Genomic DNA, 13,533 nt, shown 5'->3' with positions numbered 1-13,533 from the left:
TTGCATTGCACATATAATCCCAGTAAAATGCATTGAAGTTTTAGGGTTAGAACAATAAAACTGTGGAAACGTTCAGACAGGGTAAAATTCCTATGAACTTTTAAGGAAGCTCTTGCGTTGCCCGTCGTCAGAGGCTTGAGGTAGAGCACTGCCGTCAAATATGATGCTAACGTAAGCGTGTCCTTTCAGTCTGGTGAAGATGAAATCTTCCCCTTGAGTAAACGTTCTTTTTTTGATGGGCTGGCCCAGATCCTTACTAGTAAATGCATAACCTCTCAGGATTACGGCCATAACAAACACAGAGATGAGCATTTTCCTCCATACTACACAGGGAAGACGTGTGTAGCAAGAGAACAGCCGTGGTTATGGATAGTGAAGCATGAGTGAGACAAAGTGAATGCTCTTAGGGTAAAACCATTCTACATGAGGGCGAGATGTGACTAAATTAGGTTATCATTGAAACTATTAGCCAAACATCATGCATAATATGTATAGGACTTTAACAGTAGCAGCTAAACTTAAACTAAACTTTTGATTACACAATGATTACAGAGTCCAGCAGGCAGGAAGGGGAGCACTCGGTGAAGTAGTTAAAAAAAAGAGGATTCAACAGACGGCAATACACCTCAAATCCCAATTCTTCTTAAACAAAATTGTATTGCATGGCTTGTTATCAGCTCACGCAGTGTCAAACATGTTAATGTTGTGGAAACCCGTGTGTTAGTTGGAATGAGCTGAAACACCCTGACCGCAGGTCAAAAACACACAGAACCTTGTTGAGCTTAGAGAAGTCGAGCAGGTCGGGTCTGTGCCTATGAATCAGGGCGCAGAAAGCCAGGCCGTCCTTCCAGCTTCAGCAGCCGACAGGCAGAGAAAACCGAGAAGTCAGTTCAGACGTGACGTTTCTGCAGCTGAACTCCAGCAGCAAGCAGGAATAATGGAAGCTCTGAGGATGCAGCAGCTCTGATTGGCTGCTTTCTGCCACTGCTATTCTCAAGCTCTTTAGGACATTAAATGTGTGATGAATTTTGTGACTAATAACACTTAGTTTAGATTGCTGAACAGATTCTTATAATGCTTTAAAATTATGACGTACATAAGTGATAAATTACATAAACACTGTAAGCAAAGAAGAAATAAATCCCACTGGATGTTAAAACTCACCTGACATGGAAGTTTTGGACATTAACATTCCTGTAGGGGGCGGTCTTTCTTTGACACCACAGGAGAAGACCTTCCTTGGCAGACGTTTCTATAGAGACAAAAGAAAAAAGCTAAGAAATTGAAGATTACTTTCTTCCCACATATTACAGATCATTTATTTTTATTAGCGCGTCGAGGTAAAAAGGTCTCAGAACTACAGATATACTGCTATCTTTACTTTATACACAATCTTCTGTATACCTTTGTAAAATCACATATGAACTGCTGATAGTTCTGAAACATTTACAGCCCCACATTAATGTAAAATGCTGTTTTTTGTTTAGGTGCATAAAAATAGCTTTTCTTCAAAAAAAAGCTGAAGCTTCTGATCCATGAAATAACAGACACAAACATATGTTACTGTTGAGACCGTTATAGAAGAGCTTGATGATAAACAAAACAACTTCTGCAAATATTAGATTAATGTTATCCATCCACATATATTAGGTTATTATATAATAGGTCAGGATATTAGTTCATTTTAACAATTGTGAGGAAATACACCAATGATTATTTTATAATTATTTTGGATTCTGTCTAAAGACCGTTCACTTCTTGAACATTTGTAATGTGCCCCGACCAGACACCAGTACTAATTATAAGTAATTTACTAGGCATATAAACAATATTATGAATGTGTCTACATGATCTGGAAATATCAAAGACCCACAATGGACATTTAAACCAATCCGAAGTGCAGTTCTGTATGAAAGTATTTTCCCTCTTACAGGTTTATTGGTTTTGTGTGTTTGACACGTGGTCATCATCAAGCACGTTTTAACATCAGATAAAGACAACCTGATCAGATCCAAAAAATTGTTCTCATGTATAAATTATTAGAAACAACTTGTCTGCCAGTCCCGGAAAATATTTTTTAGGAAATTATTAATGGAAAGAAACATGTCCAAGACAAGGTACAGTCTGACTAAAATGGAAAGACAGAAGAAATCTGTAAGGAATCAAATGCTTTACTGTCATTTTTAAAAGAAACAGGAACCCTGTGATGTGTCTCCAATCAGATAATCTGGACAATATGTTGTTCAATACTTCAGTTTGTTTTTGGTTTTTTTTCACTCTACTAGGAACAATGCAGCATCAAATGTGCTCAACACCTGAAGGAAACTTATCACTGATGCCCTTTTTGGACTGATGATCTTACCTTCCACAGATATGTCCTGAATAGCAAAGCGGAGAATGATGGTCCAGATCATTCCAAGAGTCATCTTTACATTCCCATCCACGATCTCTGTAATCCAAGAATCACATAGTTACAATTGTTTTACAGAAGAGGAACAAATGCAAATATTTTCATCAACTATTGTTTCCCTGTTGCATATACAGTCATATTCAATACATTTGAATATTATCAAAAAGTAAATTTGTTTCAATAACACAATTAAACATGTTAAAAAAACATATTACATAGATTAATTACTCAAAGGCTGATGTTTTAAAGGCCTTATTTCTGTTAATTAAAATGATTTTTTGCTTACATATAATGAAAACACGACATTTAAAAATAGAATATTACATCAAACCGATGAAAAAATGAATGTGTAATATACAAATCTGGGCTTAATGAAAAGTATGTTTGATACTTCCTTAAGTTGTTATTTTCAAAAGGTACTTTTAATCTGACAAAGGAGCCTCTTTGGAAACCAAATTCTAATTTATTGAATATGAATATGTATACCTTGTGTTGATGTGGCTTTTAAGTAAATAATGCTCCAGCATCACCATCTATGTATTTGATACCATAGCATACATTATTGAATCCCTATTCGATCCAGGCTGCTAACTTAAACTTAAACTTTAATTGTACAACATAAACATAAAACATAATAAATGGGGAACAGGGGGACCACGCCTACTCTCATGTTATGTTTTGCAGACGCTCTGTCTGCACTGATGAAAATTCACTCAATTCAGCATGCTAAACGCTTAATGTGACTCCAATAGGAGGAACGTTGAACCTGTTTTCTTATTATTTCAGCTAGTAGTTGTTTGACCCCTTGGGCTCACTAATGCACTTGATTTAAACATTTATCTTTCAGCTAAATGTGGTCAGGGGATAATTAAGTCTGATAAAACACTAAACAAAAATTAATCAGTCGTAATGCAGTAGAAAATTGTACATTTTACACTCTTCCTGCTAATCATGCACTGTACAAAGCAGGATCTATCACAAGTTACTCAGACACCTTATAATCAAAACTTAATGTTTCACAAAATGCCCTTAACTTTCTTCTGATTTGAACACACATTAACATGCTGTATATGGTAACATAGGAAGCTGCATGACAGCAGCTTTAATACGCTTGAGATACAAAAGGATTAGTGTGGAAGTACCTTCTGCTCCAATGGAGACCAATTTGACCCCTTTACTTGTGATGAATTCCAGTGCTTTGTTGACATTAGCAATCTTGTGAAACCGCATCTTCCCTCTGTCTGGCTTAGGTAACCTCTCTCCTACAGACAGAATATGATAGAAGGAACATACTGGGATGGGGGAAATCCTTCACAGTTACGGGAAAAATGATCTTTTCTGAGCTGCTCAAACCTGAGATGACTTCCAGGAGCAGCATGAGTTTTAATCCATTTCTGAAGTCCTCCTCAATGTTTTCAATCTGGGTCCCAGCCTTCCTCAGGTGAGAATTACACCATGCTGTGAATGTCTAATAAGAAAGGGTTGCCTGAGTCAGCTAAAACAAGTTTTGAATTGATTTCATGTAACAGCACAAATTTCTTCACCTCTATAGTCCTAGTTTTTTAGGAGGAATTCCCCAAAGTAAGGAAGGAGTTACGTTAAAGTGCAATAAGAAGTTTTATACTTTAATCACATTGCACCTAAACAGACAGTGAGATGTTAGTTTTTACAACATTCTATTATCAGGTTATCCTTCAATGACATCATCCTATTTGAACTTTTCCCAACAATAGCTCCCCTGCAAAGACCATTTAGCGCATACACGTGTCCTAAAATACAGTAAATCAAGCTAAGACATCATTATCTGTCATCTATTTTTATAAAGTCTGTCCATGGTCAGGCAGCAGAGTTCTCAGTACTGTACAAATGAAAGCCAGGGAACTGGCCAGAGCGCATTCCAGCCGATATAAGGCGTTAAATTTAGATCACTCTGCCGACGCTCACGATAAGAGACGGAAAAGGAAAAACAACTCAAAACGTCTATCTGTGTCAACAAGTGAAAATATCACACCGGTCCAGACAGAATTTTCCCCTTACGTCACTTTTTGTCACTATTTTGCCACTTATAATATGACAGATGAATGTACCTGGAGATAGCTCAATCACAGAAGGTTGTTCTTCAGGTCAGATTTCAGAGAGTAAAACCAGGAGGAGGAAAGCTTCATGAAATATTTAAAAATCATGTCAAGGACATGCCATAAAGTAAGAATTAAAATGTCTTGCAATAGAAAAATAAAAATCAAACTAAACATTCCAATAATTAGGCATCGTCAGCTAAATATCTATTTGTGACACCTATTATATACACTGAAGATTAATAACACACAAAAGTACACTGAAAAAGGATTAATTAAGAGAAAATCACACAAAACCTGGACAGGTGTGTAAAAGTTGTTGGTACAACTTTATGAATCTTGAATTCACTGTGATTCACAAAATATTTGGTTAAATTTCACTAGTGGCATCCAGGCCCGTTTACTGCCAGGCCATAATCAGGAGTCATGTGGCATCACAAAGCTTAAAGAGCCAAACAATGACTTTTTCAAAGCAACACATTAGTAACCAATCTAAAGAAATTCAGGAACCGATGAGAAAAAAAATCGTTGTCATCCGTTGGTAACAGGCTTCAAAGCCAGGGCTGCACAATTAATCATATTTGCAATATAATTGCAATTATTAAAAAAACACAATTTTCAAATCGCAGAGGTCTGCAATTTTTGGCTATGTCACAATGAATGGATAAGTTGCATCCTTTAGATGTCAGTGATATGTTTAAAATAGGTTTGCCTCCACATGGAAGGGAAGAGAATAACAGCAGTGAGATAATCTAATTTATTACTTGTTTTAGCGTTTATATAGTCAATACCTTTTTACCAGAAACTTTCAGGAAGCTTACAATAGCATTAAGTACCAGTCAAACTGTGTCAAACTCACAAAGCTATTATCTTGAATAATAATTATTATTATTATTGTTATTATTATATAATCTGATTAATAAAAAGTGTGAGATTTCTTGTTTTAAATTGTCCTTGTTTACAAACATCTTTATCTACCGGGCATTTTTGTTGCTTGTGGTTAATGCAGAAAAAAGTCTAAATTAAATTGCAATCACAATTATGGTTTAAATATATTGGAATTTAGATTTTTGGCAAAATCGTACAGCCCCATTCAAAGCCATCTTTAAGGTTCAGGGTTTCCAGTAAACCATGGTCAGAACCATTATCCACACATGGAGGAGACATGAAACAATGGTGAACCTTACCAGAAGTAGCGGGCCTTCCAAATTACTGGAAGAGTGCATCAACAACTGACCCATGATTCATCCGGCAAGCCCTGCTAGGCCTCACTTTCTCAGTTAAGGTCAGTGTTCCTGATAAAACCTTAAAAACACTAATGGACAAATACAACTGTGTAGATCCCCAATTTTTTTAAAAAAATGTCCTTTTGACACATGAGACAAAGGGGGAGTTTTGCAGCTATAAAGGAACATGTCTTGCCAAAATTGTGTCACCTTAAGCTCATAAACACTTGGGTCATGCAGCAGAACACTGATATGAATGACTTCACAAAATGCAAAATAAAGGTTTTGGAGAGGCCTAGTAAAAGTCTGGAAGCAAAATCCGATTAAGATGCTGTGGTTTGACCTGAAACAGCCAACGATTGCTTGAAAATCATTTAGTATACCCAAATAAATAATAGTTTAGCAAACAATACTGGGACAAAATTCAACAACAGTGATGTCAAAGACTTATTTCCTGTTATTACAAAGGCTTGGTGCCAGTTGCCGCCACCCAATGTGGCATAACTAGTTATAGGTTTAGAGGGGATATATTTAATTCACACAGGGCCAGTTTGATTTGGATTCCCTATTTTCCTTTAATAAAAGAAATCATCATTTTAAACCTACATTTTTTTTATTTGAGCACGTTTAAAAGCTTTTAGTGACATTTGACTCAGGGAGTCTGCTGTTTTAGAGCCTTCACCTGTTTGGAACATTACAGATTTATCTTGATTTAAAACGTATTTCAAACGCAGACATTTCTCTGATCAATTTGGAAACTATTTCTCTTCCACAGATCATCTCAGTTTCGGGATCCCACAGGGCTCCATACTGGGTCAACTGTTGTTTATCTTTAGGAAGATCTATTTTTAATTGGAGGACATTGCAGCCTATCTGTCAGTTCAGCTGGAATCAAGGCCTAAATGAAGTTGAACTTTCTGAATCTTAATGAAAACACAATAAAAGTTATTCAGTTTGGAGAGTCCTTATTAGTGCAGTTCATATTTTTGGTACAGGCTTCTATCTCTTCACACGTCTCTGTTGTGAAGAACTGACATGTTATATTAAGCTGCTCTCATACGGATGGTCTAGAAGATTAGTGTCGGGATAAAACACAGCTCTTAATTAACTAGGCATGACTTGTTGCTAAAGTTAAGCCTTGCTTTCCTTTTAAAGATCTTGATAAAATTCATGAATTTTATCAGCTCTGTTGTGGACTATTGTAACGCTCTGTATGTTAATAGATCAAGCACCCCTGCAGTGTTTGCTGCCTATCAAGAATGCCTTTGAACTGGTAATAAAAAGCATTGAAACATAACTCTGGTCTTGAAATCCTTTGGGTTCCTGTTAGTTTTTGCATTGCTTTTAAAATGTTATTTAATTATTGACTTGTTGAACACTTGTTTGTGTTTTGTTTTAGTTAAAATAGATCAGAATCAGGAGATTAGGCCTCAAAAAAATGCGGAAGTTGGTATTGGCCAGGAAAAGCCTGATTATTGCATTTATAGTTTATGGAGTCTCATTTGATTTACTTATTTTATTCCTTTTTTTCTATATTACTCTACTGGATCATAATTTGTTTGGCTAAGCTGTGTTGTGACTTTGATTGACTTTTATCATACTCTCAATGAAATTTTCTTTTTTTGGTTTTTTTTACTACTCACCTTCCAAATAATAGCATTTATATCGTAGCACTGCTACGAGTGTACCAGTAAGCTCACATGAATGTAGGCGAAGCTTGTTGCTGATGTGTTATAATGAGCAAAAAAGTCAGTAAGGAAAGACTTGAAGCACTTTTTGACTTGTTTCAAATACTTTTTGTAATTAATGTATGAAAGATCAAATGTCAATGCTGTACTGTTTTTATCTAAAAGTATATTTTCGACTTTGATATTTAACATGTTTTGTCCAGTTTTGTCATTAATATGTAATCTTTTTCACTGACTCTGGCTTTCTTTTTCTTCTCAGTTGGTTTCCTTGTAGCCTGAATAATTAAATCGTTGAACAAAGTATTAATTTGTCATCATAGTAGTAGTGTAATTTAACAGTAGAGTCTTTATCAGTAACAAAGATGCATTCAATGAAAACATTTTAAAACTTTTTGCGAGCCTGCTCTCAGTAGGACCACAGTTGCTTGCCCAGCCAGTCACTCTAGCTTCTCCCTAGGGTGCCGGTGCAAAAACAGAATATTACAGGCTTGAGCGTGAACGGGCTTCACATTCTTCGCTGAATGAGCCGCAACCCCCCGCAGCGTATGTGACATTGTACGGCTGTCCTGCTTGTTAGAAAAAAGAAAAAAGTTCCCTGCTGGTCCTTCAAATTGAACTCTCAGTCACAGTTGCAGAACACTGCAGCCCACTTTCCGAGCCCCCCTCGCCACCCACTCCCACACCGATGTCCGGTGACGTTTAGAGCCAAAAATATTCATGAATGACATCCAGCGAGTGACTGATACCTTTGTGGACTCATTGGGATGGAGACTATAAAAAAGACTATAAAAGACTGCTCAGTCCCCATCCTCAAAGTTATTTTTTTTCTGAGTTACCACTTCATTAGTTATATCTATAGGACAATTTCGCTCCTGAAGCACCATGCTGATAAACTGGATGCCCCATAAAGGACGTGCTCCATTACCGTGTGTATTCATTCTTGTTTTCCCAACAAAAAAAGGCTTTAGAAATTCAAATAGCAGGAAAAAATCTTTCAAAACTAACCTGGACTTTTTCCTGAAAATACAATTGTTCCCCTAAACTTATTAAGCGGTAATGCCAACCTTGTCAACAACTGCCATTGAGCACTTGCTGGTCAGTCTTTTCCATCACTGTGGGTACATTTTGGCCCAATCTATCCTGCAGAACTGTACCAATTCAGCCATTTCTGAGGGTATTCCAGCAGGAACAGTGTGTTTAAGATAGACCTCTGCAAATCAATTAGACTTAACTCCAGACTTTGACTAGGCCACTCATTTAGTTTTATTTTTTGCTATATTTTTTTAGGCCTTCAGAGTTGGACTTGGTGTCCTTTGGCTCATTGTTTTCCTGCATAACCCAATGAGGTTAAGTTCCCAAGCTGATGGTCGGACATATACCTCAAGATTTTCTGGCAAGGAGCAGAAGTCCTGATTGTATCCATTATGGCAAGTCGTCTAGGTCCTAAAGTACTGAAGTACCCGTGCCCAGGCCATCACAATGCCATCACCATAGACAACTGTTGCTATGATGTTCTTTTTCTGAAATGTTGTTAGTTTTTTTGCCTGGTGTGATGGTACTGACACCTTCCAAAAAGTTCCACTTTCGTCTCGTCAGTCCACTAAAAAAAAAGATGCTTTTTGGTTTGACGGCCCTTTGTGTTCTTTTTTTGTAAACCCCGCGACGACCTGTACTTGTATAGCACTTTATGACATCCTGAGGACCCCAAAGCGCTTTACTACATTCATTCACCCATTTCATTCACGTTGTAGCCACAGCTGGCCTGGGACAAACTGAAAGAAACGGGGTACAACTACCAGGCCCTCTGGGGTGGAGTGTCTTCCCCAAGGACACAACAGGTGAGACAGTCAGAGCGGGGGTTTGAACCAGCAACCCACTGGCTACAGGACAAACTCCTAGCTTCTGTGCCACTGTTAAAAACGAGTCAACAATGCACTCTTGGAGTAATTTTGGTAGCTTGACCACTCCTGGGAAGGTTCACCAATGCTCCATGTTTTCTCCATCCATGGATAACGGCTCTCATTGTAGGTCGCCGGATATTTAAGCTCCCTTAGATATGTTCACGTTTTTTTTAGCTAGTTCAGTCGGGCTACGTCATGTTGACAGAGACAGGTTTTAATTAAGTTATTTCTTGACTTTACAGGTCTGGCAGAAAACAGAATTGCGTGTGACACCTTACCTAAACATTTTATCAAACAATTTATTCACAATGCGGAAATGCACGTTTTTTGTTTTTGTTTGTTTTTTACATATATGGCCAATTTCTGAATGCTTGATGATCAGAAACAAGTATGTATCAAGTCAAACCTAAACCTGAAACAAAAACCTATAAGAAGATAAATCCTTTTTCATAGCTCTATATCATTTTAGATGTGTTGTATCTTAGTTTAAATAACGTGAAACCTTCACATTTCAGGATTATCATACTATGATTGTCTCATGCTTAACCCCAAAGTGAGCACATGCAGGGTAACCTTATGAGTGGCAAAAAAAAAAACAAGAAAGTTGACTATCATTTAGCTGACATGTATTCCTAAGAATACACATATTGTCATCCTCCCTGTGAGGGCCAAAAGCGGGGTTATAGAGGACATGGTGCTGTTGGAGCTGCACTTTTAAGGCCCAGGCCAACTCTTAAAGCCCTGAAAAACCCTCGACTGGCAGCGCGGAAGGCCGAGGCTATATCGAGTTGAGCTGGTGCTGGTAAACTCCAATATATTCCTGCGCGGTCTCTATACACAAAAGAATTCCCAAGGACGCTGGATTAACCCCGCTATAATGCCTTTTGGTCCCCAGGTTTAAAATTAGACGCAGCGTCCATTCTGATCCGGAGAGCGTCATCGTGTGCTGGAAGCATCTGTTGACAGCTCGCATTCCGCGCGTATCAGCGGAGAGGCAGCGGTCTGTGGAGCCGCTGGAGCGGAGAGGCTATTGTTAGACGGTGTGGTACCCGCCGCATCCGTCCGTCAAAGCCGCCCCCTCGCTGGACCCCGTCGAGCTGACGTCACTTAAGCAGACCTGCACCGGAAATAGTGCGATCCGCCCTTCAAAACAAAACTACACACCATGGACTTTGCGTTGATGCATACATTTTCTGAAAAGCGTCGCATCTCAAGTTCACCGTTTTATAATATTGTCTAATAATTATCTTTGTTAAATTAGTTTGATTTGTTTTTCATCTTTCCTAATATAATTTTGTTTGAAATAATTTTATACCTGCCTATAGTTCCTGTAAGAATTGCTTCTTTTTTTTTGGCTTTTTTTTTTTCCATCAACAAAACTCATTTGTATTCATCATCGGATTGATAATTTCAGCCATGCTCTTAAAATTGATAATGCTGAAATTATTTACATGAACTCCGGGCGCTGCTTATCATAGAGCGCTGTGATTCATTACAGGATTGAAACCTTTGGTTGACTAGTCTTTATTGTCCAAAAATACTATTGTGTGTGTATAATTTAATTACAAATCTATCAATCTGCCTGTCAGTCCATAACTTCCTATAGGTCACCTCACCTAGCACTACAGCCCTCGCTGTAAGGCTCTTTCTACATCCAGTGCTCGTTCATTACATACAAAACTTGGGTAAGTGAACAATAAGGCATTTTCTTATTAGACTTGGAAAAAGTTCCATTTTACTTGGAACAAACTGCAAACTTAACTGGACACACTTTTAAAAATGTTTTAAGGATGATGGAGAAAGTATCACTGAATATATGCTCCTGTTCTTTGTGTTTTATTGATATTGTCTTTCTTTTTATTATATTTCCAGTTGTTCCTTTAAGCGAATTTAATGCATGAATTGTACTGATGATAGTTTGTTCTAACACATTGTTGTCTTTAGAGTCTATTTAAAATGAGCTGTTCTTAGAATTAAGACCTCCTGCCTCAATGACATTGACCTGTATAAATAAAGGTGGAATACGGGGCAATTGGGAATACTTCAAACTGTCACTGCGTCTCATCAAACCGACTGGCTAACCTCCCAGAGGGTCCACTCAAAGAAAATTATCTTGAGGAGAACAGTGTGTTAGACTTTCGGGGGTTGAGGTTGACTGATAAAAGAAAGTATCGGCAAATACATGTGCTTGCAGCATGCAACCATGCAACAAGCGAAATAAAGTTTGGAAAACGATGTAAACTTTTTGTTGTTGAAATATATTTATTAACATATTTGTCAAATTATCGGCAGTCTTGATTAAATCACTTGTGCATTTTCACACTTTAAGAAAATTATTATTTGTGTCTATTATTAAGATTGAGCTTCTGATACTTGGGCTACTATGGGTTTTCAGCTCAGGTATTTTATTTTGAAAAGACTTTAGCCGGATGAATCTGTTGCTTTTGAGCTTTTTCAGAAGTTGTGAATTTAAGTTGGCCGCTAAAGGTTCGGCAGTCTTTTAGTTAAAGAAAAATGAGACTGATCCTGATGTAAAATAAATAAATAAATAAATAAATAGACAATTTGAACTATAACATAAATAACGGCAACAAAATTGGTATTGTTTTTGTCCGAGCAAAGTAAACCTTGTTTAGTTTGATTATTGACTAAACAGACATACTTTCCTCTGCTGTTGCTCCCAGGCAGGGTCCAGCAGCATGTCCCTGTCCCATTCCTCTTCCTGTAGCATGTATTCCTCCTCGTACCCGTTGTCATAGTGCACCGTTGTCTCTATCTGGGTCATCATCTTGCCCCCGGTAACTTAGCTCTTCTACCCTGCAAAGCGAAACTGATTTAAGGCAAATCTCTTTTCTAAGGGCCGCTGTTGCTCCTCTTTCTCTGCGCCTCCCGCTCGGTCTTGTCCTTCCGACCTGACAGAAGGCTGGATGAGCAAATGACTCTGTGGTCATTCCTGGACCAGTGGCGGTTCTGGCAGGAATGGCCCTCTGGGTGAGCCCCTCCTTCTGAGGCCCCACACATGCCCACCATCCTCACATGGCCCATTTGGCCAAAAAAATAAAATAAAATAAAATAAAATAAAAGATAGATAGATAGATAGATAGATAGATAGATAGATAGATAGATAGATAGATAGATAGATAGATAGATAGATAGATAGATAGATAGATAGATAGATAGATAGATAGATAGATAGATAGATAGATAGATAGATAGATAGATAGATAGATAGATAGATAGATAGATAGATAGATAGATAGAAAAAGAAAAAGAAAAGAACAGAAAGAAGAAAACAATATTCTAAAAATTCAAATGATCAGAAACAAATAGATAGATATATTTTTTAGAATATGTTAGAGTCTTAAAAGGGATTTTCAGTGCAGAAATATCACGGCAGCAAATCGGCCTCCACAATCATAGAGGAAAGGGCTGTTGAATTTGCTCAAAACAACGAATGGGCTTTTCTTCGCAATCCAACTTTCCCCCTGGAATGTTTTTAGAAAGAACACATATTGTAGAAAAAAAAGAACAACAGGGATAACCAGAGCTGTAAGGGGATTGAAAAATTAAAAACGTTTCTCTCTTGCCTCATGTTTTTACTCTGAGCTTTGCAACAAAGGTTCGCTCAAATGTACTTTGTGAATGTGTAGTTGAATGACAATAAAGTCTGTATAAGTCACAGTAAGAGTCAATGGGGAGCTAGTCAGCAAGATTTCAACACTTAAACATTGTTATTACTTGTAAACCAAGATTACTTTCATTTCATCTGTGTTTTGACTTACCCAGCTGAGCGATTTTGGCTATGTAACTCTGTATTTCACACCTGGCTGTAAAGTAAATTTACTCACGGGAACAACTAGGTGGAGTTAAAAACTGAGCATCAAGAATAACAGAAAAATACAGTCGTCTGTGTATAAGTTATACAGTTATGTCCAAAATGATTTATGACCCTGACAAATTCATGTTTAACCGTTTAATTTTACCCACCGTGTTTCATTTGACTGGATACAATGTTAAACATTTTGAAGTGGTCCCAACTTCACTCTGATGGGAGCTCATAAAGACCAGAGTGATGGAAAGAAGGCCTTCAGCCTTAAAGCCTCAAAATACCAGGAAAAATATTCAAAGAGCTGGGCAGCAATACGAGAGGGATTTTAATGCTGTGGCAAAAAAAAAGTCCACTTATTGTTGAGAAGGATATAGATAATGTTTGACAGGGCAAAAATAAATAAA

The 13,533-nt window shown here is 37.5% G+C and overlaps 1 protein-coding gene across 1 annotated transcript in view; it reads right to left on the bottom strand.

Moving 5' to 3' along the window:
- Window positions 1–12,246, bottom strand: part of actn2b (actinin, alpha 2b) — a 29,798-nt gene extending 17,552 nt beyond the window's left edge. Inside the window, exons 1-6 of the mRNA XM_036126106.1 lie at window positions 11,963–12,246; window positions 3,764–3,878; window positions 3,553–3,672; window positions 2,363–2,449; window positions 1,165–1,252; window positions 773–851 (exon numbers count right to left, since the gene is read on the bottom strand). Of these exons, the coding sequence (XP_035981999.1) occupies window positions 773–851; window positions 1,165–1,252; window positions 2,363–2,449; window positions 3,553–3,672; window positions 3,764–3,878; window positions 11,963–12,088 (615 nt within the window). The 5' untranslated portion in view covers window positions 12,089–12,246. The remainder of the gene's footprint in view (window positions 1–772; window positions 852–1,164; window positions 1,253–2,362; window positions 2,450–3,552; window positions 3,673–3,763; window positions 3,879–11,962) is intronic.
- Window positions 12,247–13,533: the final 1,287 nt, after the last annotated feature.

The sequence above is a fragment of the Fundulus heteroclitus genome, chromosome 22 (genome assembly GCF_011125445.2).
Source record: "Fundulus heteroclitus isolate FHET01 chromosome 22, MU-UCD_Fhet_4.1, whole genome shotgun sequence".
In the NCBI taxonomy this organism is placed as follows: domain Eukaryota; kingdom Metazoa; phylum Chordata; class Actinopteri; order Cyprinodontiformes; family Fundulidae; genus Fundulus; species Fundulus heteroclitus.
The sequence above is the reverse complement of the archived record's forward strand: the minus strand, read 5'-3'. Positions and strand labels throughout refer to the sequence as shown.